General features: G+C 39.4%; 2 protein-coding genes across 3 annotated transcripts; one reads left to right on the forward strand and one right to left on the reverse strand.

The window, feature by feature from the left end:
• Nucleotides 1-9,642: 9,642 nt before the first annotated feature.
• On the reverse strand, nucleotides 9,643-18,206 carry rbm17 (RNA binding motif protein 17). The gene is made up of 13 exons (XM_083906592.1): nucleotides 18,119-18,206; nucleotides 17,222-17,370; nucleotides 16,859-16,975; nucleotides 16,449-16,615; nucleotides 16,076-16,188; nucleotides 15,714-15,764; nucleotides 15,262-15,400; nucleotides 14,567-14,718; nucleotides 14,141-14,191; nucleotides 13,066-13,136; nucleotides 11,563-11,661; nucleotides 11,403-11,475; nucleotides 9,643-9,872 (listed from the first exon to the last, which is right to left on the reverse strand). The coding sequence occupies exons 2-13, from the start codon at nucleotides 17,342-17,344 to the stop codon at nucleotides 9,769-9,771; spliced, it is 1,260 nt and encodes a 419-aa protein (XP_083762718.1). The 5' UTR covers nucleotides 17,345-17,370; nucleotides 18,119-18,206; the 3' UTR covers nucleotides 9,643-9,768.
• A 465-nt stretch (nucleotides 18,207-18,671) lies between these two features.
• On the forward strand, nucleotides 18,672-25,425 carry il15ra (interleukin 15 receptor subunit alpha). Of its 2 annotated transcripts, none has more exons than XM_083906557.1 (7): nucleotides 18,672-18,789; nucleotides 20,213-20,407; nucleotides 21,394-21,423; nucleotides 22,865-22,972; nucleotides 23,206-23,310; nucleotides 24,279-24,369; nucleotides 24,527-25,425. In XM_083906557.1, the coding sequence occupies exons 1-7, from the start codon at nucleotides 18,681-18,683 to the stop codon at nucleotides 24,600-24,602; spliced, it is 714 nt and encodes a 237-aa protein (XP_083762683.1). In that variant the 5' UTR covers nucleotides 18,672-18,680; the 3' UTR covers nucleotides 24,603-25,425. The 2 variants fall into 2 exon arrangements, with proteins under 2 accessions (XP_083762683.1, XP_083762684.1); XM_083906558.1 differs by having other exon boundaries at nucleotides 22,868-22,972.
• Nucleotides 25,426-25,525: the final 100 nt, after the last annotated feature.

The raw sequence follows: 25,525 nt of genomic DNA on the forward strand, positions 1-25,525 counted from the left end.
GGTGGGTCACTTTTTCGCGTGCAGAGACTCAGTTGTTGTTGTCCTCTGTCTCCACATTGTTCGCTGTTATGTTGCGCAGCAGCCGCGCAGCGCAGTGAGGAGGAGAGCTGCGGCTGCACAAGCATCTCTGCAACCGCACTGCATGTGCTGCCTTCACGGCCGTCTGGAAAAAAGACGAATCACGGTCCGTGGACTTTGATGTAAACAAACAAACACACACATCTTCTATGTTACGTTAAGTGTCGCACAAACAAACTCTCATTAAGGTTCTGAAAACATTTAAAACAACCTTTTATAAACAAATGTACTACAATGTCACTACAGTGTATATATAATGTATATCTTAGAGATGGAAATCGGTATCGGTCCGATACTTGTCAAAATCACTTGATGGGATATTGGACAAAAAAAGTCAAAAAAGCATTCATCAGTCTTTGAAATTACTCAGCACAAATATTCATACGTTCATAAATGGTCTAAAATGACTGTATCGGACTAATATCGGCAGATGCTCAAGTTTATGATATCGGTATCCCCGTATCAGTGTCCTATCTCGAATATTAACCATAGAACAATTTAAAAGACTGAAAGCAAGGGCACCTGTACTAGATAGTAAAAACTATTGGGATGGGAATTGGATTGGTCAGTATTGGTATCGGTCCGATTTTGGTCAAAATCACTTCTCACTCACTGCGATATCGGACAGATAAAAATGTAGAATCCAATACAGTCCAAAAATCCTATATATCACATGCTTCACTATACACAGATTGTAAAAAATGTAAAAGGTCTAAAATGACTGTTTCGGAGTAATATCTGTATCGGTAGATACTTAAGTTTTTGATATCGGTATCGGTATCAGGACATCACTAATACAAACTGCATCTTTCTCATATAGGAAATAACCTATTAAACATTTCTGATTACAAAATAATGTTTTACTATCTGTTGTGACTCGAGTCTTTTGTAAAAAAAAAAGTAATTATCTAAATTCCCAGCTGCACCTGAAGGCACCACAGTTGAGACATGTGGCTGTGGTGGATCTGAGGTGGTCATTGACCTCACGTTGACGTCCCCTGGACTATGTCTCATTATGAGAGGGAATAAAGTAGCAGATCATCATTCTATGATATAAAACAACACATATTAGTAGCTATAATCATCAATATGTCCCAATAGAGGAAGCATACAGCAAAATAAATGAACATAAATAAAGCATAATGTTACTTTTTCTTGGTTTCTTATACACAGTGACAATGAAGTTGCCTCTAAATCTAAGTCATGGCCTAATAATTTGCTAATATACTACTAAAAAAAACAGCATTTACTTTACTTACATCTCTTATATCCAGATTAAATTATATTACATTCATTCTAGCAGTGATGAGGAGCTTGTAATACACTTGCATGGCCACAGGGGGGCACTATTCAGAGTACTGCTGGGAGATTCAGTGTATACAGTATTCACTTTTTGATAGTAGAGATCAAATTGTGCAAAAACAGAAATAAAATAACAAGGTTTAATATGCATATTGTGCAAAAATGGTTTGATCAATTTTGCATGATTAATTTGTAAGATACAGTAAATCCCCCCCCCCTCCTCTGAGAATATTTTTAAGTACTCAGGAAGATTTAGGGTGTCCGACAAAAATGGACCAATTAAATATTGATGATGATGCTGTGTATTGCAGCACGTGCAGAAAAAAGAACTGCTGCTGCTGTTATGAACAGGGACGAGAGAGGATGTGCAACACAAAAAGGTGGTTCTTTCTTTTTTAGCTGAAATACTAAACGCTCGTATTTGACTGTCCTTGCGTTTGTGCCGTGCTGTTTCTGGGTCAGCGGAGACAACTTTTTTTTCACACAGGAGCATCACTGAAGCGTGCAGAGAGACACAATGTCATCTCTCTCTCTCTCTCTCTCAAATGTACACATCTGCACCTTTTTCTGTTGCATATCCTCTCACGGTTCCTGAAGTGCACTGTATTTTTATCATTATTAGCAGCAGCAGCAGCAAGTGCAGTGTCTCTATATCAATATTTAAGTGCTCTATAATGTATTTACTATAAATAAATGAGAGACTGCAAGTCATACATTTAAAGTTTCACTGAGGAAAATGACTGGTGCGGCATTGATTTAAATATCAAATTTTTTGAAATCCAGCTGTAAATTGATGTTGTATGAAACACTTACAGAGATGGACAAAATTCAGAGTTTTTCCCGGCATTATTCTGTGCACATAATCCCAGTCAAGCAGAAATAGAAGGTCAGTTTCTGCTGCTGCTGCACTGGATTCCCTTGTATTACACTGGGCTGTCAGTGTCCATTATATCTTACGTTTTAATTTCCGTTACCAGAGGACACAAAGATCCAGATTCACTGTGCCTTTCTGTAACGTCTACTCTAAAGTTTATTTCACTGAGACAAATTCTCTCCTAATGTCTCATTACTCTGAAACTCAGTTGACGTCCACATGTTTTCCATGCGTGTTGCTCACACAGTTTCCTCCCACAGTCCAAAAACATGCATTTATTCGCCCTATATATCAGGAGGGATTGTCCCCAAGCGACCCCTGCAACCCTCATAGATAGATAGATATGGATAAATACTTTATTGATTCACATTGTCCAGCAGCTCTTGACACCTAAAAAAACAAAAAAAAACAGATGTTAAAAAGCCTGATGGCTGTAAGGGATAAAGGATTTCCTGCACCTTTCAGTCATACAGCAGCAGCAGCAGTGAGATGCTGTTTCCCTGTCCCGTCAGGATGTTGTGCACGGGTGTGTGTGTTATTGTTATGTGTTATTATGATGGCATGGCATGCATGCTGCAGCTTCCTCCTCGTCTGCTGCTCCACCACTTTCCTGCCTGGCACAGAAGTGGCCTTTTTGCACCAGTTCGTCTATAGGCGTATATAGAGTTTATTCGCCGCAGTTTCTCAATCGTGGGACTCACTGACCTGAATGTTTTAGAGGTTTCTCTTGCTCCAGCACATCTGAATCTCTGGAAAAAAAGCCTGGTAACAACCCTTTTATTTAATTCAGGTGTGAAACCCTGACTTAATATACTGTATGTCATGTGTGTTAATGTGCTTTGATTGTATAAGGAAGCTTATTTTGCTATAAAAGTATCATCCCAAACTGTTAAAAACTGCTCCATTCATATTCAAAAAGTCTGCTTGTGTTGCTTCAAAACTGTTTTCACCTCTAGATGGCAGCAGTGTGCCACAGTGTGCCACAGTTTGGGGTGGTTGACACTTGTTTCCATTCACAGAAACTGCATAGAGTGAATTTTAATACAACAAAGATGCAAATGCGAGCGGCAGATTCTTCACTGTGTTACCAGCGTTAATGTAGTCAGAAAAATGTACGTGCTCTGACCCTTTTTTTTAAAAGTCCTTTTTACAATGTTAACAATAAAGCACTGACTATTATTGTGCTGCTGCTGCTGCCTTTGTGAAGCACTCATATATGGAAAAATTGCCTTTATCTTCAATTTCATTCATTAACGTCCCGCGACACAAAAGATACCGCAAACGGATAAATGGCGTCTGCTCGGCTGCATACTAAAACATTTTCTCATTAGCCTTGTAATGGCTTGTTCGTATCCAATAAAACAAAAACAAAACGAAACTAAGCCACTGAGGGGCTGCGGCACTGTGTACGATTAGTTGACGCGTCCGTCTTCTTCCGGGTCCAAATGAATGAATCACTTGCATCATATGCTGTCACCAAACATTTATTATTCGTTGCGCTCTTAACAAATGAGCGTTTTGCATGCAAATCAAACAATGTTCATTGTTGTCACAACGCAACAAACAAATATCACCACCACGATCACGCTGACGCTGACGTTGACGGTCAAAAACTATTTGCTTCTCCACTTGTCCGCAGCACACCTGCCCATGTAATTACCTGCCGTTGGCTTTATCACTTTCCTACACCACAGCACGGAGCGCCACCTACTGTCGCACTCAGGAATTACATTGTGAATAAACAAACAGATACACATATAGATATGGCTCTAACACACCGGCCCCTAATTGTAAAAGGGCGGATGACATTACAATTCCCTTTAAATTGAATTACAGAGCCAAAAATACAAAAACAATACCCAATGGTTTTATATGACTTGGTTTCACTCAGAGGTCACCAAATGTCAATACTAACAACTTGCTGCTTCTTGTAATAGACATAGTTTAGTAACAGGTCTTTCCAAGATGGTTGTCTTCGTCTGGAGACGCACAGAACGTACCAGACCTTTCTTATCAGTTATAAGAAGTTATAAGAAGTTATCAGTTAGAATCCATTACGACAACAATGTCTCCAGGAATAAAACTTCTCTTTTTTTTATTCCATTTTTGCCGTTCTTGGAGTAAAGGGAGGTACTCCTGTACCCATCTTTTCCAAAACAAATCTGCAATGTACTGGACCTGTCGCCATCTCCTCTTTACATACACGTCATCCTTATTAAACAATCCAGGTGGTAAGACTGGTTTCCCTTTCATCAGGAGAATGTGATTAGGAGTGAGTGGCTCGAGGTCCGTGGGATCATCTGAAAGCTTAGTGAGGGGGCAATCGTTCAATATTGCCTCAACCTCGCACAAAATGGTGTGGAGTCCATCATCATCCACAGTTTGCAGATGTAACACAGAGGTGAGAACTTTCCTTACCATACGAATGGCACGTTCCCAGACACCACCATGGTGTGATGCTGCAGGTGGGTTAAAACACCACTGGATGCCATCTTGTGATAACACTCTCTGTATCTCGTCATGGTTTAAAGAGGTCAGTGCTTCTCTCAGCTCTCTTTCAGCTCCCACAAAATTTGTACCGTTATCCGAGCGCATGGAACATACTTGTCCTCTTCGGCTGATGAACCTTCGTAATGCATTAATGCATGCGTCAGTATCCAACGATGGAGCTACTTCCAAATGAACGGCTCTGCTTGCAAAACAGGTAAAGATAACACCATAGCGCTTAGCAAAACCTCGACCTCTCTTCACTTCTAAACGCCCAGAGTAATCTACTCCCACATTTGTGAAGGGAGGGAGATCAGGAAGAAGCCTTTCCTTTGGTAGATCCGCCATATTTTGTTCTCCTAACTTTCCTTTGTATCGTCTGCAGAAGCTGCACTGTGATATGATTTTTCTCACAGCTGAAGTGGCGCTTGGAATCCAGAACTTCTTGCGCAACCTTGACAGGGTGTGATTTCTTCCACTGTGACCAACTTGTTGGTGCATATGTCTTAATATGAGTGTGGAGATGTGCAGAAGTTTCTGTACTGGAGAGGATCACCGTCGTATACTGGAATGTCTCGAGATGGTAAGGACAGTAAGCGTTGTTGTTGAACAAGAGCTGCTGTAATTTCATTCTGCTTTTGCATTATGGTGCATAGATCTCCCATTTGTGCAGAATGTAGTTGTGGTTGCTCAACTGATGCACGCTGTTCCGTATTTACTGGCAAATAAAGAGTCTGTTGCTGTGTTTCTCCATATTGTGTTGTTGCATATGCTCCAGTTGTTTTCATTCGTGTCTCCTGTCCTGATCCAAGGATGCACTGCAGCCCCTTTTCCACAGTATGTGCGTTCCCTGCACTCGAGTCCTTTTGACAAACTGGGAAATTGGTTTGTTGCATTGCACTCCATGTCCAGGGTTCATATGCCTTTGCTGCAGGGTTGAGTCCTTTACCAAGTGATTTTTGTTCCGTGTTCCTTTGTAGATATGAATTCATTCCATTCGACGATGCCCTGGATTTACTTAAACATTCTGAAGCAGTTTGCAAAACTGCTAGTTTGGCTGTGGATGCTGCAATTTCAGCATCAATTTCAAGTTGCTCTCTTCTCCTTCGCAGCTCTGCTTCTTGCTTCTCAAGAGCATGTTTTTCCTTTAACGCTGCAGATCGAGCCAGAAGTGCAGCCTTTTCTGCCTCTGGCTCTAATGCGAGTTGACGCTGTTGTATGACCACTTTTGCTGCTTTTACCACTGCCTGTGCTTTTTTGGTAAGAACGTTTGCTGGCAACATTTGATATACTGTCATCAGGATGAACATCATCGACCACCTCACAAATATTTTCATTAGTTCTCAACCATTGTTTAACATCATCAATGAAACAATTTTCAACCAACATTTTTGCAGCAAACCATGTATTTTGTTTCCCACTTTCTTCAGTGGGCATTAAAGGCACCAGAGAATCATGAGCATTTTTTGCTTCTTCACACAAATAAATCATTTTTTCCAGTGCACATTTTACCTCTTCAACACTGCCTTTATGCATATGCTCTTTAGTTACTGTTCTTATATTTTTAACTTTGCTTAATTTATCTTTTCTTACATTTTGTAACTTATCCCACTTTTCAACCAAAGCCTTATATGTTAGTTTAACAATTATTTTACCCAAGTGTGTTTCACTTGAGTTTTCCATTTCACTAGAAGCAGTGACGGCGGCGGTTTCCGCGACCGGCTTATCAGAATTACCGTCCATAATTTCCTCCTTTTATTATAATGTTCCACAATGAAATCCAAAATACTCGCGGCGAAAAGTTCAGTCTTAGGACACGATCCGTATTGTTATTTTAGCGACCAATGCATTGGGATTATGCTCGCGAAGTAGTGTGCACACTTTATGTTTTATTATGGCCATAAAGCTGGTAGCGCTACTGCTCATACCTTAATGCATGCGACGGGCAGATGATGATGATGGTCCGGTGGTAGCACTGCATCGTCGGATGAACCCGCCGTTTTGCATGCAAATCAAACAATGTTCATTGTTGTCACAACGCAACAAACAAATATCACCACCACGATCACGCTGACGCTGACGTTGACGGTCAAAAACTATTTGCTTCTCCACTTGTCCGCAGCACACCTGCCCAGTAATTACCTGCCGTTGGCTTTATCACTTTCCTATACCACAGCACGGAGCGCCACCTACTGTCGCACTCAGGAATTACATTGTGAATAAACAAACAGATACGCCAAAAAAGCCATAGTATCTCGTCCAAAATCACCCAAAAACGTCATAGTGTAGTATGTCGTCCAAAATCGCCCAAAATTCCTCGTATACTATGTCGTCCAAAATCCCACCAAAACGCCATAGTGTAGTATGTCGTCCAAAATCGCCCGAAAACGTCACAGTATAGTACGTTGTCCAAAATCACCCAAAAATGTCATAGTATAGTATGTCATCCCAAATCACCCAAAAATGTCATGGTATAGTATGTCGTCCAAAATCATACCAAAAACGCCATGGTATAGTCTGTCATTCAAAATGACACTAAAATGTCATAGTATAGTATGTCATCCAAAATCACACCAAAAACGCCATATGTAGTCCAAAATCGCCCAAAAATTTCATACTATAGCATGGTGTCCAAAATTGCCCAAAAACATCATAGTATAGTATGTTGTCCAAAATCACACCAAAAAATGCGATAGTATAGTATGTCGTCCAAAATTACACCAAAAAAGCCATAGTATGTCGTCCAAAATCGCCCAAAAACGCCATGGTATAGTATGTAGTCCAAAATGACACTAAAAACGCCAAAGTTTAGTATGTGGTCCAAAATCGACCAAAAATGTAATCGTATAGTATGTCGTCCAAAATCGACCAAAAACGTCATAGTATAGTATGTTGTCCAAAATCGACCAAAATGTAATTGTGTAGTATGTCGTCCAAAATGACACCAAAATGTCATCGTATAGTATGTCGTCCAAAATGTAATTGTGTAGTATGTTGTCCAAAATCACACCAAAAACACCATAGTATAGTATGTATGTCGCCCTTTTCCATTCACCAATTTTCCTTTCAGCCACAGGGCACCGTCACCCATTGACCTCAGCTCACCTCATCTCACTGGTGCTGCATGATGTCAGTCAAGGTTTAATAGGCCATAGAGAGCCATCAGCCGTCCCACCACTGTGCCTCTGTCCTGGCTGGTTCTTGGATATACAGAAACCAATATGTACATTTCATCTTGAGCTTTGCAAATTTTAAGAATTCAGCATTGTCACACTCTCTCTGTATTGTAGCTTTTATCGTGTTTTATTAGCTTTTCAAACTGAAGGAATGTAAACGGTTATACTTTCACAACAGCAGAAGCAGAGACGCATTCCTCTGACTAAAATGTAACTGATAACACAGGAATATATTAGTCTTTCAACAGCTGGTCAAACGTCTGTGTCGATATGTCAGCTTCTGCCTGTCAACTCATTCTCTCGACCCAATATACCTTGTACAATGGGATCGTACAAACAGGTCCCTCCTTGCTTCAGTTTCCCTATCCAACACATATTTTTCTTATTGGAAATAAAACCTGCTTCACTGAGATACCTACTGACGTTTTTCACTCAAGCCTTTAGGGCCTTTTTTTTTTTTTTTGCCTGAATGAAGTTCTGAATGAGGTTGGGGATGCGTTGACTGTCCCAGTGTACGTCTCATAATCCATCAGGGCTAAGTTAAGATCAGTGCCCAGGGGATGTGTTACAAATCCTGTGGAGCCTTTGTTATGCCACACTTCAGAGGGAAATAAGGCTTCTTGGATAATGCAAGCTAATCCACAGAGGGCTCGTGCACACCATGTGCATCTTCTGGAGATGTTTTTGTTGTTGATGTTATGATTCTGCCCGTTTGTGAACAGAAGTTCTAGTATAGTAAAACCTATGTCAAGCAATACTATCAGCAGCCGTCTCATTTACTGTCACAAATGTACCATTGCATCTTGGGATAATAAAATTAACCAGACGACCTCAGATCTGAGCACCAGATACTGAGGCTGCGTTTACACTAACACGGGTATTATTTTTTAAAAAACTGAGACTTTCCCCTCAGTTTGTGCCTTTGGTTTACACGCAAACTGCGATTTTGCCTCTGAAAACGATTCTTTCTAAAAACTACGGCAAAAGTGGAGATTTTGGAATGTAAAATGTTTGCATGTAAACGGAGAAAAACAGTTATTTAGGCAATCTACGATCCAAAAATGCAACTTTTTTTACATTTGGTTATGATCATTTTTACGTTTGCATTAGAATAAGAATGTCGCGATCATCGCTGCTGTCACACATCGCTTGATAAGTTACGTCCATACATCAAGGGTGAGAGGTCAGTCGTCATTGAGGATTCTGATTGGCTTGTATGGCTTTCTCCTTCTTCCTACACTGCCGCCCACAGGCTTGGTGTAGTTATGATGTGTGCACAAAGTTATTTTGGAAAAAGGAGGGAAGAAAATATCCGTTTATAAAAATACCCTGCTAGTGAAAACGTAGCCTGAGAAACGCAGAGAGAGAAAGTTATGAGTCAAGAGCATCATCTGTCCTAGCACTTACCTTTCACCCTCCCCTGCTCGATCTCCTTCTGCACTCTCACAGTTCCCATCTAGTGGATTTCTTTCCAAGACTCCTTCCATGTAGCTTATTCCTCTTTTGAAAGTCGCTTTGGATGGAAGTGTCTGCTAAAGACTTAAATCTAAATGGAGTACTTTGTCGATGGTTTAAATGTAACAGATATTTGCTAAGTTGTAGGATGTTGTCCACTAATAACAGTCTCAAAACACTCAAGATTAAAAATGTACATCAAGCTGAGAGCTTTTTTTTTTATTTGTCAACATAATGGTTATTTTATATCACAGGGAGATGAAGAAAAAAAACATAATCTACAAGGTGAACACGTTACATTCCAACGCTTCACTGCTGTTCATAAAAAAGATGTTTATGTACAAGTTGGGGAGCACTTTTATAGTGTCTGTCTTTGTGCAGCTTCCAAGGGAGACGTCAGACCTGTTCCCCGAGATCCAAAACTCGGAACTTGTCTAGATTGTAGAAGCAGGCCTTGACGACTCGCCCGCCAAAATAACGCCCGTTCAGATCCACCACAGCTGTGGAGCAGAGAGAGAGAGACATTCAAGGTCAGACTGTACCCAAATACAGAAGCCATTGATAAACCATCCAATAACAAGCTCAGACGCCACAAAAGTCCCCACTCCGATCCTTCAGCTTCCAAGAATTCCCTTAGGTGATGTTCTGACGTTTAATACAATCGTCTTAATAGAATTCCATGTTGGTGACGCACCATCGTTTTCACTAATGCATGGTGGTTTTCCCTCTAACCTTAATGGACATGTATACACATATCTTTCTGTAAGACCACATGCAGTTCCTCCAAAAGCTCATCAGCAGGTTGTAGTCCACAAAATGAGCAACTATAAGGAATCATATCACTCATGAGGCTGTCATAAGGAACCATCTAAAATTCTACGTATTCTTATGGCTGCAGGGCCATCCATTATTATATTTTGGGTATGTGTCCTGCTTTATCAGAGCTGTGACGTAAGCCCGGTTCTGACGGGAGCCAAAGGGAGGCGGCAGGGGTTGCTAGGCCACGTGTGATGTAACACCGCCGGGAGCCAAGTCTCACCTTGTTTCTGATCTGGGACAACTCATTAAGAATGGGACGCAATTTCACCCAAATTACTGGAGCAGTTATGCAATGACGGGACAAAGGTGACGCAATTACGTGAACCACAAAACATTCGCTTTTGTACATTTCAAAATAACACCGGATAAATGGGTGTTTGAAAGATGACGGAAAAAAGCTCCACATTTCTTTTATTTCCCAAAGCTACTTTAAAGTTGGTCATTTTGTTGTTGTTGATGTTATTATTCTGCCAGTTTGGTCTTTGTGAACAGAAATGATGCTTCTTTCCTCTGAAAACAGGCTTTGTCAAACAAAATGATCAGACCTACAGTAACTGAAGAAATGTTTATGATACAAAGCAGCAGTGCAGGGGCAAACGAGAGCAGGAAGCATTTATTCCTTAAAAGTGCTGAATGAGTGGGGTTTTTTGAGCAGTAAAATTCAGTTCTGAAACTTTTTTCTGGGCAGTTCTTTGTGTTTTCAGTCATACTGGACTCTACTAGATATTGTTGCCTCTGTCCGTCTCGAAAATAAAACACACTTCCTGTATGCAGCAGTGGATTTCCACCCAGTTACATTTTGGAGCTGATGGGCTTTACAATGATTTTCAATGTAACAGACTTTTATTTATATATAAGTTACATACTACAGCTTTAAAATGTCAGCAGATAACTGGATGTTTGCAGCACTATCATTTTCAGGGACGCTGACAAACACCATGCATAGGTTTATTTTTAGAGCGTTGGCAATTTTATTTCTTTCCATTTCCTGTTTTCAAGTTCCTGTTAAATCCACTCCAATTGAAGAAAAAATGATTATATTAAATTATAAACTGATGCTGGTGTTTCAATAGTGATCTGCTGAAGTGTTTCTTATTCCCCAGTGGTGTTCATTATTACCCCTGATGTTTGAATGCTTTAAAAAAAAAAAGGGTCACAGGAGTTGCAGAGACCTCATTCTGAGATAAGCATGAAGACAATAAAACACTGACCTTTGATGGCTGATTCCACCCTCTCAAACTCCAGAAATATCCTCACAGCTTCGTCGTCCAGAACCTCTGCGATCTGAGGAGGAGAGGTTTTTTTTGTTTTAAAGATTGTCCCTATAATTTTAACTTCATCTGGTCAAGGCCTGTGATTCACTCCTCTCACCTCAAAAATGACACATTTAACCACTTTGCCATATTTCTCGCATTCTTCTTTCGTCTCTCCTTCTAGGTCTTCATCAACTTCTCCTCTGCCCACCATGTTCTGTAAGACAAATACACAATTCTATGAGCAGGGGTCTATGAAAGGCAATGAAATAAATGACTAACCCAACTTTTTTTTTTCATACTTAAAATGTGAATATTATTTTGCCCCTCTTCTAATCTTTAGCTTATGGAAGTACAGTGAGGTGTCCTGTGCCAAATCACTGCTCGGAAAGTCCGGTTCATTTGGGGAGGTGTGAATGCGCAACCGAACTCTGATGTGCATTGAAGAAGCGAACTCTAAAAACTCTCCGTCTAAAAACATAGGACTCGGTTTGCTTCAAGTGAACCAAATGCAGAAAGCAAACTACAACGCAGGGCATTGTGGGTAAACGCAAACAAAACATACATGTGTGTAGAACGATAGCCGTGAGAAATGGCTGAGCCCTTTGTTGCAGCGTATAGGTGTCGTATGTTAGGATAAAACAAAATACATTTTAAAAAGAAGTTTGAAGTTGCCCTGCATTAACCAATAGATGAGTGAGTTTTCTTCTTCATCGTTTTGCCTTCTCCTTCAGTAATTCTCGATGCAGCGCCGCATCAGGTGAGGAGGGGAATACGTTACTCAAAAGGTTCGCTTCACTAAAGTGCAGTCTGAAAACAACCTCAGACCGTCTGAATGTTGCAACCCCCAATTGAACTGAGTCACCGGCCCGTTTTTGTGAACGGAATAGGTGAGGGCGGGTCGGTAAGGTAACTATGGAGCTTCGGATGCTGTCCGTGGTGCTCAAAGGCTGGTTTGTAGGATGAGTGTGTGGCCACGAGTCACCTGTAACGTTAGCCTAAATGATGACAACAGCTGTTCTCTCCAGTGGCTGTGCGTGTCCAAGCGTGTGTGCGTGTGTGCAGTGCAAATGAGCTTGCGCTAATGTTTAGGACGGGGTGCGCTCTGGTGCACACAACAAGCGCAGGTTCAAAAACCTGAGCTGTCTGTGTCTCCGCATTTTTTTCTTTTTTTTGCACCTCATTTTTATTAATCGCTGCTTTGATAGTCAATAATGGACATTACAGCCATGTTTTTGAGCCTAAAACAAAGTAGTACACTGTAGAATAGTTTCCACCCCCACAGTACTGCTGTTGCTGCTGCTGCGTCGACAATCGACTCTCAAAATGTTGTGAAATTCCCATTCCTAATTAGAACACTGGAAATGGGCCTCTAATACACCTATGTACATATTCCATTAAAAATCAGAAGTTTGCAGCTAGAATAGCAGTTTACTACATTAAGAATGTATAGTGTTTTTCTGATTCATTCAATGTTATATTCATTGAAAAAATAAGGACATTTCTAAGTGACCCCAAACTTTTGAACGGTAGTATATATCCTACGGTACTCTGAAATGAGACAGTTTAGCTGTGAAATGTTGGAACATTTCACAACACACACAAACACACACACACATACCCTAAGCAGAACCACTTTGGTCGGGTTTTTGAGGATCTCTGTGAGCGGGTTTGCATCCGACTTCTTGCAGTCTGCAGACAAAAAAAACACATTTAACATTTTCACCCTCTCAACATTATTCTCAGGATGCTTGTGAGCTGGATGTAGCAATAACAAAATGTATTGAATGTTACATTGTTCAAGGCAAGGAGTTCAATTCAATACAAGTGATAAATTAAAGAATTGCTCAAATATTTTCTTCAAAAATGCCCTTCTGTGTTTGCTGAGCCAAAGACAAATTTTCAGTTGTCACGTATTTTAAAGTGCTGTTCTTATTCTGCTTTAAATGGGTCAGGTGCAATTGTTCTTTTGTCAGCAGAGCTGGATAAGTGAGCACGCAGCACGAGGGCAGATGCCTTGCTCAATGGAGCCCTGACACATCCAGGTGTACACATACAGATATGCTGATAACAAGCTCATACATTTAACTCTTTTGCTGACACTAACTTAGTGATGAGGCTTACACCTTGTGGCCAAAACAATAAATTTTTCAGAAAGAGACAGAAAAGTTTTACTGATATCAGTAGCTTAAAAAGCAGGTAATTACATTTTTTATTTGTTTAACTATTTCCCCTCCAGGTTATGTGACCTGTGAGATATGAGTTGATATACAGTCAACAGCACATACAAACAAATTACATAAAATATAAAAAGCAACAGTTTGACATTTTGAAACGTATGCATATTCCTTTTATGGCCATTTCAACTGTAATAAAATGTCAAACTGTTCCTTTAAGATGTATTAGCTGAATTATATGAATTCATAGATCCTACAGGTTTGGTCGAATGGGTAAAAACCAGGCTTCAAATATGTGATGGATGCAGTTAAAGGAAGAGCTTTTAGATAAGGAAAATAAAAAGAAACAACAGTTTCTCAACAACAAAACCATGCAAATCTATTCTACTCATGTCACCATCACTGTTGCAGCTTATACAGTACAAACTGACAAAAAGCATCACAACGCCCTGACTATACAGTGACTATAATGAAGAATAAATTATGAGTGGGAAAGAAAAAAAATGAATGGAGGCCAACCTGAAAAGCCTCCGCCTGAAGTCTCAGCAAAACCTGACAAGCTGGAGCCTGCTGCTCAGTCACACACACACACACACAAACAAACACACACACACACACAATGGAGAAAATACAAAAAAATATGTACACAGGGTCACAGTAAAACATCAGAGTGATGCTGAAAGAACATCACTGATAAATGGTGCAAAACATACATGAAAAAAGTGAAGTGAACGTCCATAGAAATTTAACTGAATCGTACAAAATGCAAACAGAAGCACTGGAGATAAACTAAAGCCACCATTCATGCTACAGACATGTTAACAACAATTGACCGGAGGCAAGTAGAAAACTGGAAACAGTGGACCAGAACACCATGACAGGGGAATATGAACAGTAAAAAAAAGAAGAAGAAAAGCCACAAACAAGTGGAAAAAGCATTCGTACCTTTTTCTGCAGCATCACCGATGATGATCTTCCCTCCTCTCTTACTGGTCTTCTCCACGGACAGTGCCGTGCTGAGGCCCTGCTCGTGCTTCCCCAGGCCTTGGCCTTCTTTGAAGCCATACTTCTGCATGATCTTATGGGCTACTGTACCTCTATGAGAATAAACAAGAAAAAAGTTAAACTTTAAAAAGTCAAAAAAAAAAGGTCAAAAATGTTTGTCCATACTTGGTCATTCACAATCTCAGATTTTCACAGACCTTGCTAATAAGCAAAAAACAACAACAACAAAAACACAGGATCAATATTGCCCCTGTACAGTATGTCAAACTTTTTCCTTTGTATGGAAATTGAAATAAAAAGACATTAGTGAGCAGCTCAGTGTGTGTGTATACTTATGTTACCTTTTTAGAATCTTTTCTGCCATAAACAGTGACCTTCTAAGGAACATTAGCCCTCAACCTGACCAAAACTTGGTCCTAATGAGGCAGAATCGAATTTTTGAGGAACTGGTTACATTTAGGACTATTTGAATTGTTTTTAGGTTAAGGTTATGCTTGGGTATTAACTGGTTAGAGATGACACTTTGTTTAGGCTGTCCAAATAAATGGAGGTCACACAGGGTCCTCAGAAGAATAGCTGTGCAAACCTGCGCATCGGTGTTTGCGTGTTTGTGTGTGTTTGTCTGTCCCACCCACCCCATGTTGGCCAGGAAGGAGCTGGTCGGTCCGGGCGGTGAACGTGGCCTTTCCAAGTCCTCATACATTGGTGGAGGAATGGCGGCCTTCGAGCCTCGGGAAGGACGACCTTCATCTTCGTAGGAGAATGAAGCCGGGCCTGAACACACATAAGAAGACAACCAATCTGTTTAAATGGTCTGTATTTATATCGCTCTTTTCTCATCTCGATGACCACTCAAAATGATTTGCATTTCATTTCAGCCATTCACTCACACACCTTCATACAGCACATCTACAGTACTGTGCAAAAGTCTTGGGCCACCATTAGAAATAAAAACAACAAAGCTAATGATGCACTTATTTTTTATTATTCGGTCAAGTTCTTTGCTGCTCAAATGGTGTATTCATTCTTGTGATGTTTTGAAACAGACAGATACCGTTTTTCATCGGATTGATAATAAAAGACATACCGTCTCTGTCCACAAGTGATGAAGGAGGAGCGATGGCTGCTCCCCCCATACCTGAGAGACATAGAAAAGAGACAAAAACAATTTGATGTACATGTGGAAACGGGTGGATTGTCAGTCATGCTAAAGTACAAACAAGGACAGCACTTAAAAAAAAAACAATTAGACAGAATAACGTGAGGTGCACCTTGCCAATGCATGTGTTGACTCATATTAGTGAACTGATGCATCGGTGAATCCTGCTCAAACATGTCTGTTGCTCTTGTTGAGTAAAGGTTGATAAAGCAGCATTTTTATTTTATTCAAATAGATTTTTACTAGCTACTTTAACTTAAAGCTTTAATCAAGCAGTGGCAGATACTCACTTCTTTTCCTGCGCTCTTTCTCATACTCGTCATCTTCATCAGAGTCCTCCTCTGTTGTCGGGAAACGAGAGAAACCACTTGGAGCGCCACCCTCGTGTCTGTCTTTTCTTTTCCTAAAACACATGGAAGTGTCATAATCAAAAAGGGGTTCTGCATTTCTTTTTGTCACCTAACAAATAATTACATACCAGAATACTTTCTGGGTTATAGATGCATCAGGAAGATTTTCTAACTTTCTATGATTCTTTAGATGAGAAGGTAGAATACGTCCAGCACTTAATCTGTGTAACTCTGCCTCCATTTAATCATAATGTGTTTCATATCTGCTGTTTTTGAACAAAGGTTTGGGCAAGTGAAAAAAAACTTGCAGTACTTTTCTCTCTCCTCGATTTCCTTCTGACGCTCCTGCTCCCTCTGCCTCTGCCGTTCTTCTCGATGTCGCTTCACCACCTTCTCGTAGTCGTTGGGAAACATTGGGTCGTACTCGTCAGCCAACGGGATCAGGACATCTCCAGAGGAAAAACCACTGGGCACGGGGTCCTGAAGCAAGCACAAACACACACAGGATATTTCAATGTGGATATTTAGATTTATTTTAGTTAAGAAAATTGTGCAGCTGCATCACAACCCTACCAAAACTGCTCTCTATTATATTACTAACAATATCTAAATATGTATCTCATGCTAAGATATATTAGCAAAACAATGAATAAATATATATTGTACAAAAATAACCTGAGGATTTCATAAACGCACTGACCAGGTTTACTTGTTAAAACTGACCTTGAGTCCAGCAGCAGAGTGTGGAGGAGTGTCTATGATCTGTCGTTCATCACTGGAGCCTCCTCTCTTTAGATCAATGACAGGAGCCAGGACAGTGGACTGCTTTGTCCGCTGGGTCTACAAACGCACAAACACAAAATCATTAAATATGTACACAACTCTATGTACATTTATTACATTCTCTTAATCCTGACCTGGTCCTGAAAACTGAGGAATCAGAGACTGTCACAGCATTACAATAAATATTGTACCGAGTATGGACTATATATATACTCCAGTATTATTGCATAATCATGAGACTTTGATATTAATACATATAAACCTATTTGTAGGTGGTATATGTGTACTTGTGTGTGCTCTTACCTTAGCCTGTGTCAGCGCTGCCTTCTTCACCTTCAACTGGGACTGAAGCAACTTGAAGTTCTTGGACCAGCCCTCAGTCTTGGTATCATTGGCTGCCACACCAAGATCATCATATAGCGACATTGCTCCCTTTTTAGTGTCCCTATGACCTAAACACAGAGAGGGAATAATCTTGTTGCGTGTCATTACATTTGGTCATGAGTACTCATGCTAATGCCCTTGATCTGCAATCTCCATTAACTTCCAATGAGAGTAAGAATTAGCTGCTGACATTAATCTTGTTTGCTTCAATGAACAACATGAACTACAGAATTTATTTAGGATAATCAATCTTCATTTCTTGCTTGGAAGTTGAAGAATGTCTGGGAGGTCAGGAACAAGACTTCATTGAAGGAGTTGACAATTTACAGTAGGAAACTGTCATTAATGAAAACATGGCTGACATTCCATTAAAAAATACATAGTAGTTTAATCACCCTAAACCTAAATTAACCTTAAAAATATGTCATTGCTCAACTAAAATGTTAATATTAAAAAAAAAAAAAGAAATGTTCCAGTCCTTTCTGTCAACTTCAAGCACCAATACTGTAACACCTCGAACACAATTCATTTTGCAGAGAGTTAGCTTGACCGTTTCCAGCAATGTGGGCTCCCTTGACCGCCAAACAAACAAATAATAGCGCCCCTAACCACAGAAGCCGCTTGATTTGTCTTTGAATCTCACGAACGACGTGTTAACAAAGTAGGTTGGCTAGTTAACGAGCAAGCAATACACGTCTAAACATGGCTTGCTAACAGTTAGCTAACACCATACAATGCTAACATAGCCACAAAGCAATAACATAACAGTCCTATGTGGATTATAAAAGGTAGAGCGATAGTGTGATTTCAACTCACCGATGTCAGAAATATGAGGACATTAACTAAATAAAGTGTGCACGTACGAAAAGGTCTAACAACACGGTGTGGACATTAGCAACTCATGTGTAACAGGAAGACAAAAAAAATGTAGGAAGACAGTCAACATCCGACAAGCCTGTTCTGCTCTTGCGCCACCTAGCGGTGGGATGACTTATGTAGACTACTCAATAGTAATATCAGACTGCAGTTTCGGACTTAAAAAATAAAAAATAAAAAATTCTTACGTACAATATAAAAGTAACAACACTTTTTAACACACAAACAGTTAGATCAACTAAAAACCTTGAAAAAGACAAAGAAATCGAATATATATATCCAATTAAATCACAAAGTCGAGGGTCCACGTAAATGAAACGTAGCATAAAGCGTCGTTTTGTTGGCGAACTACAAACATGGCCGCAGCAGACTTGGTTCTACTGGATGACAGACGGGGCAATAGCTGAAAGTGAAAGTGAGGGAAGAGAAGAAGAAGAAGAAGAGCAGCGTCGGTGACAGCAGTGAGTCTCACTGCGAGGATGACATGTACTAGTCTAAGTTTATGTGCCAAACATGGTGTAAGGTCGATCACATGGATCTGGTTTCACACCGATTATCTGTCTGTGTTTTGACGATCTGTTTGCTCGGGGTCGCGCGTTCTTCCAAAGACGGTAAGTGTATCGTAAAATCAATACACCATTCAGAACTGCATTTAAAAAAAGTTTTACTGTAGGTGTTTGTTTGTTTTTGTAGTTCGGTGTAAGTACACACGGCTCTGAAATATAACACCAACGAAGAAAAGTGTGTGTTTAATGTTTTTATTCTTTTTATTTTTGTGTTGGTATATTTATTATTATTTTTTAACTGAACATATCACCACGTTATCTAAATGTGTTTATACTTGAACAGAATGATAGTGTAAGTTAATTTGATCATAGGTTGTTAACATTATTAAAGGATCATTAACAAATAAAACTTAGTCAACACATTATATGGAACAAAAACATAAAAACAATGCATCATATTTTAGAGGAATAAAGACTAATCATTTAGAAGGAGGGTCAAGGCAATACAAACATACTTATTGCCCATTTAGTCTGTGGTGACATTTGGACAGGAATTACACTGTACAGAGTTTACTTTCAGATTCAGTTCTGCATTATGGCATTTCAATATGAACTCCAGACTCAGCAACGTTTCTTCATTGTGCAATCTGTGCTAAACATTTTGTCAGTGTTACTGATTAGGTATGTACGGTGGCCCTGAGGTGCAAAACACAAACGCAAATCACAAAACACAACACAAATCAAAAAACACGAAAGCAAATCAAAAAACAACGCAAACACAAAAGCAGAAAACGCAACGGAAATGCATGTCAAAACGGAAACACAACTCAAAAAATACGTGGAACGGCAGCTCTACCAAGTGAGTTAATGTTTTTGTGTTTTCTACTTTTGTGTTTGTGTTGTGAGTCAATGTTTTTGTGTTTTCTGCTTTTGTGAGTTAATGTTTTTCGTGTCTTCTGCTTTTGTGTTTGCGTTGTGAGTTAATGTTTTTTGTGTTTTCTGCTTTTGTGTTTGCGTTGTGTGTTAATGTTTTTCGTGTTTTCTGCTTTTGTGTTTGCGTTGTGAGTTAATGTTTTTCGTGTTTTCTGCTTTTGTGTTTCCGTTGTGAGTTAATGTTTTTCGTGTTTTCTGCTTTTGTGTTTGCGTTGTGTGTTAATGTTTTCGTGTTTTCTGCCTTTGTGTTTGTGTTGTGTGATTTGTGTTTCCGTTTTGAGTTAATGTTTTTGTGTTTTTGATTTGGGTTTGTGTTTTTGATTTGCGTTTGTGTTTTTTGATTTACGTTTGTGTTTTTGATTTGGGTTTGTGTTTTTTGATTTGTGTTGTGTTTTGTGATTTGCGTTTGTGTTTTGCACCTCAGGGCCACAGTAGTTATGGGCTATAAAAGGGATTTACATCGGGTGAACAACTTATGCAAGTCTTGCATAGTGTTTCTTTTTTATATTTGCGTCAAACTCACAAGAAATAAAAAAAAAATTATTTCTTTCTGTCATATTGGCCTCATTGTCATTTCTATCCATTTTTCTTACAGACATGATCAAATGTCCGTGCTCAGAAATTCGTCACATGCCTCGAACTAAACCTCCACCAGAGACCTGTTTGGAATCAACGTTTCGATACATGTGTGTGGACGGATACGTGAGGAAAGTGGGAACCTCGAACCTCAGTAAATGCAAGCGGAGTAATGGCGCTCCACAGTGGACCAAGCCCTCCCTCGAGTGCATACGTAAGATCTATTCTCGTTTGTATTTTCATTTGAAAAAGCAAAGTCCTAGTGCAGGGTTACCTTCAGACCCAGTTTATTCCATAACAGGGAGCCTTTAAGATACAATGATGGTTAGAGATCATGTATGTACAACAGTTTTAGGCCAGAAAGCCCATCATCATCCTCAAACAATGATCCCAGAGGCTGCATTTTATCCAAGATCACATTTAGAGGAAGTACACCCTTGAATAAAATAAACACACAGGTCCAGCAGGAAGTCAACAGGTCCATATCACTGAGAATCAAAAACAGACAGACTCTCATTTATGCAAAGAAAGACCCAACTTCCTGAGAAACGCACTGGTTGCATGTGCACGTTAATCTGCCTTTGCATCGTCAGCATCTCTGAAACCCAATTCCAGGAAGTCACCAACCTCAACCACAGGATATACTTGGCTGTATAAAACAATCATTTGATTTGTATTTAAATAATATTAATCACATGATTTAAGAGAAAAATGACTTCTTCTTCACCTTTTTTCACCTCTTTTTGGCACTGATTCCAGCCCCGAGGAAACCTGGCCTGAAACCGACAGAAAAAATATCTATTTTCATAATATTAATTATGAAATATCTTTCAATTTGAGACGTTTCAGCCCTCAGGTATAAATTGATGCTTCACAGTAAGAGGGCACTACTATTGGCTGCTGCTGCTATTGCAGTATTGGCCTACGCTGCACCTACAAAAATGCAATAAAACACATTGTGAAAAATAATAACATTTTGAGAGATGAAATATCATCTCTTGACATAATCCTTACATATTTAACAGTTGGGAAAGAGCAGTATATCATCAGCATACGGTGCTTTGTGTTATGAGTAGAAAAAGACCCCTGAGGCTTATGATAGGAAGTGTTTTTCAGCTTCATCAGTTTATTTCAAACTTCTTGTTGCAGATTGATAAATTGTTCAACCTTTCATTTGTTTTTGTTTTGGTTTTTTTCCAGCTGACCCAAAGAGAACCACTACAGTGACACGTGAGTGTTGATGCGTCAGTCCAAACTAACGCAGAGTGAAATTATTTGAGCGATTATCACAAAGTAAAAATGTCCTGAGAGCCACATAAGGCAATTAAATTGTTGTCTATTTTTTGCTACACAATAATCCTGTAGAAGCCACCAAACCAACGTGTTCTCTATTTTGTCAGACTAAAGAATACCTACAATAGGTTTTATTGATGAAATTAAAAGAATGAGAATTATGAATTCTACCGTGAAAAATTAATTATTAAAAAACTGCTGTTATGTTATATTATATTATTATATTTTATTATACCAAAACTTTCCTTGATTTTAAAGACATCAATACACATAAACACTCTGTATATTACAGGTCAAAATATCGATTTGGTGCTGTATCGTCCATATATCCATTTTTATCGTGATATATCCTCGTGTTATACAAGAATCCATACGCCAGGGCAAATATCAATCTTTTAATTTTAAAAAATTAAGGCACTCTAAAGTTTCACTCACCAGCTGCTCAAATCAATGAGGGAAACTTGGGGGGAAGTTACCTGGCCGAAAAAGAGGGAATTGACAGCGGGATAATGGAAAAATCTACGTTAAGAGATGCCCTATCCAAGTTCAATACATAGACTTTATGCACTTTGTTCTCAATGTTGTGAATAAATAAAGACACTTTTAGCACTGGACTTTTACTTATTTTAAACTATAAAAGGGCCAAAGAAATGTCCTGTAACTAAGTGCTTTTGCCCATTTGTACAGAATAACTTTTAATATCTGGCAGTTATGTACAATTTACTGCATGTTAAAAGTTTATGAACAATTATAGAGGAAGAAAAACAAAAAGTATCCAAAAACAGGCCGAAAAAGTAATGGAAAATAGGTGCACGCGTTTGTCCAACTCTCTCGTGTGGTGGCTGATTCAGCAGCGTCCTGCAACAGCGTGAGTGAAATTACAGTAATAACCACATGTTGGCCGTCACGTAATTACGGTAATCCAAATGACCTTGTTTGCTTGTGCAAACGTGTCGTCTGCGATACGTTCTGGGTTAAAGGGTAAACTTTCACCGGCGTTTTGTTTCCTGCAGATTGACAGATATCGAGATGTATCGCTATGTGATTGATTGTTATATTGCAGTATACTGATTATCACAGAATTGCGTATCGTATCGTGAGGTTGCCTGGGACTCACCCCCCGCTACGTAACAACACAGCATATAAAACAGACAACTGTTATCTAGCAAATTTGACTTTGAAAGCATGCTGCGTTCATTTGAAAAAAAAGGGTCTGTTTCATTTAGATTAAAATCTGTTATTTCACCGTATGAAATGACAAGTTCACCATCTCTCTCTTAGCCATGATGTAACAATATATATTAAGTACAGTAATATAGAGGTAGTATTAGCACTTAGCAATAGTGGATGCAGTCAATAATTCTAATTTGTCTATCAGCAGCATTTCCCGCTGCCCCTCATACGACCCTGGGTGTTAGCGGCATCTCAGCACCTGTGGCTCCAGAAACATACGGCACCGTGTCAACCTCTCCTGGTGTGCACACAGGTGAGGAACTGATGCACAAACACAAACACACAGCCTCTGTAGTAACGCTGCTTATGATCAAAATGATACTGTTAAGCTTGATATTTGCACTTGAATGTTGACCTAAATATGTATGCATGTGATAATACTTGTTTATAGCAGTTTAAGAGACTGTTTAGTGGATGGGTGGATCTAAAAAGCCACAGGACAATTTTTTTTACCTTCCTCCTTTCCTTTCACCTTTTTTTATTCAGAATTTGTGAGTGAGACCAGAGCAACAGACCGGACAACATCAAACTCGTCCAACAACAACAGCAACACAACACTCACTCCTCATGTATTGACCTACACTGACCACAGTAAGCTATCGATCTGTAATAAAAATGTTTGTTTTGATTTTTTTTTTGGTTCCCAAATTCCTAATTTTTCAGTAATTTTGGAGCATTTTTACCATATAAAAATGCTCCAAAATTACTGAAAAATTAGGACCATTCCCCTCATGATGCTTTTCTTTCATTTTGTTAGACATGACACAGTTTAAAATAAAAGAACACAAGTTTTTATTGGGTGTGTTTATTATCTCGGGTAAAAATCACTCGGTGTTAGTGATGGTGTTTTGAATTTGAGCGATAGTGTTCTAGGGTTAAGTGGTGGGCCACATGAAATCAATTGGGGCCAGAGTTCCCCTTGGGAGGGTAATTAGCTATGTTTCCATTAAAATGTATGACAACTTTGAACTTTTTAAAATGAGGTACAAGAAAATGTGCATTTATGTGCTACTGTATTGTCACAGGGATACAGTAAGACATAAGAAGAAGGTACAATTTAATGGAAAAGTGCCTCCCCTCTGTTTTAGAAGTAATATTTTCTGCTTACTCCGAGTTATAGAATGTTGGCGTTCCCTCATCAATACAACTTCAGTTTTTTTTTTTTTGTTTTTTTTACAGTACATTGCGGTTTCGCAAAAAAACTGCAGTGAAGAGCAGAAGCTATAGTGATAGTTTCACACTGGATTTATAAACTTCATTTATAAACTGGAAATCCAGCTGTTCTACAGATTGAAATGTATTTTTCAAACTGGGGAAAATCTTCTGGTATCCTTTAACATCTTCATTTGAGAACATCTGACCCCATTCGGACCTGGTGATCACATGCAGACAATGTGTAAACACAGTGCAGCTGAATGTGTCCCATCTATTTGTTCCCCCTTTACTTCCTGTTGCATCTTCCCATACTTCTGTGCTAAAGAGTCAAATGGATCACTACATGAAGCAGATACTGTAATAATCATACAGTGGGTAACAACGCATGTTTCTTTCTTTCACAGGACTTGACAAAACAACAACAGCAGTGCTCGTCTGCATTTCACTGGTGATCATCTGTGCTCTGTTCGGAGTCGGCTATGCATGTCACAGAAGGTAGACTATTGACATTAAAAAGGATTTAATAATGTTTTAGTTGAACATTGTTGTCACAAACTGAAATAACTTGTATCACAATAAGTCGTGAACAAGCAGTTTGCATGATTAACCTTGCATCAACATGTTTGTTTGTTTGTTTTTCTAAATACTTCAGGAGGTCAAGAAACGAACCAGCGTCAGTGGACGAAAGAGTAGCCATGAATCCTGTTCCAGTTGAACTGGCGCCATAGAATCCCCACAGTATGACCTGCAGTCACAGAGTGCAGAAAATCACAGTCTGTAACACAGGACATTGACCTTTTTCAAACCAGAATGAAGTCAAGTTTCAAGAATTTCCTCGACACATAAATCTGGACTGGACAACAAAGCAAGAGTTGGCAGAACCGTGGACACACCCTGTAGCATGCTATGCTCATGCTAATGGTCCATTTGCTTTGCTGCTCATCATGAAAACGTCGAGCTGATGTTGAAGAGTGGAACCACCTGTCCTCTGATTTGAAATTTCAGCCTTACGATTGTTCAATCGCACTCCTGACGCTCAATGTCCATCCTTCTCCATTCACCTGCACTTGTCCTGGAATGGTGTGATGTATGGAACACAGGACTCTGAATACAGAGACTGAAAAAAAGGACAGAGTCTCTAGTCATAGTCACCCTAACTAGAGCCCGCTTGCAGTATTATGTGCTGGTCAGGTGCTAAAAGCCACGATATTTAACCTTTTCCTTGTCCTAGGTATATAATTGCATCCTTTTTAAATATATTTTATCAAACATGAGCAAGCTTTTACCCTGTTATTATCACTTATCGCTCATTTATTGCCAATAACAAAAATAGCTATAGGAGTAATCGGTAAAAAAAAAAATCGTCTCACTAACCTCAATAATACAAACGGGTTTTTGCCTAACCCGTCAGCCTGACCTTTGTGTGCCTTTGCATGTCGGCAGCCTACATGTGAAACTGGGAGAATCCTCTAGCATCATTTAACATCTTGATTTGAGAACATTTGACCCCATTCAGACCTGGTATTAACATCCATCCTAAGTGATCCACATGCAGACAACAAGTACACACACACAAACACAGTGCAGCTGAATGTGTCCTGTAAAAAATGTAAATAAAAATCTGCAAAAGCATTTTAGCCGAGTCATGTTT

This window comes from Microchirus variegatus (assembly GCF_963457635.1).
Source record: "Microchirus variegatus genome assembly, chromosome: 20".
Classification (NCBI taxonomy): Eukaryota; Metazoa; Chordata; class Actinopteri; order Pleuronectiformes; family Soleidae; genus Microchirus; species Microchirus variegatus.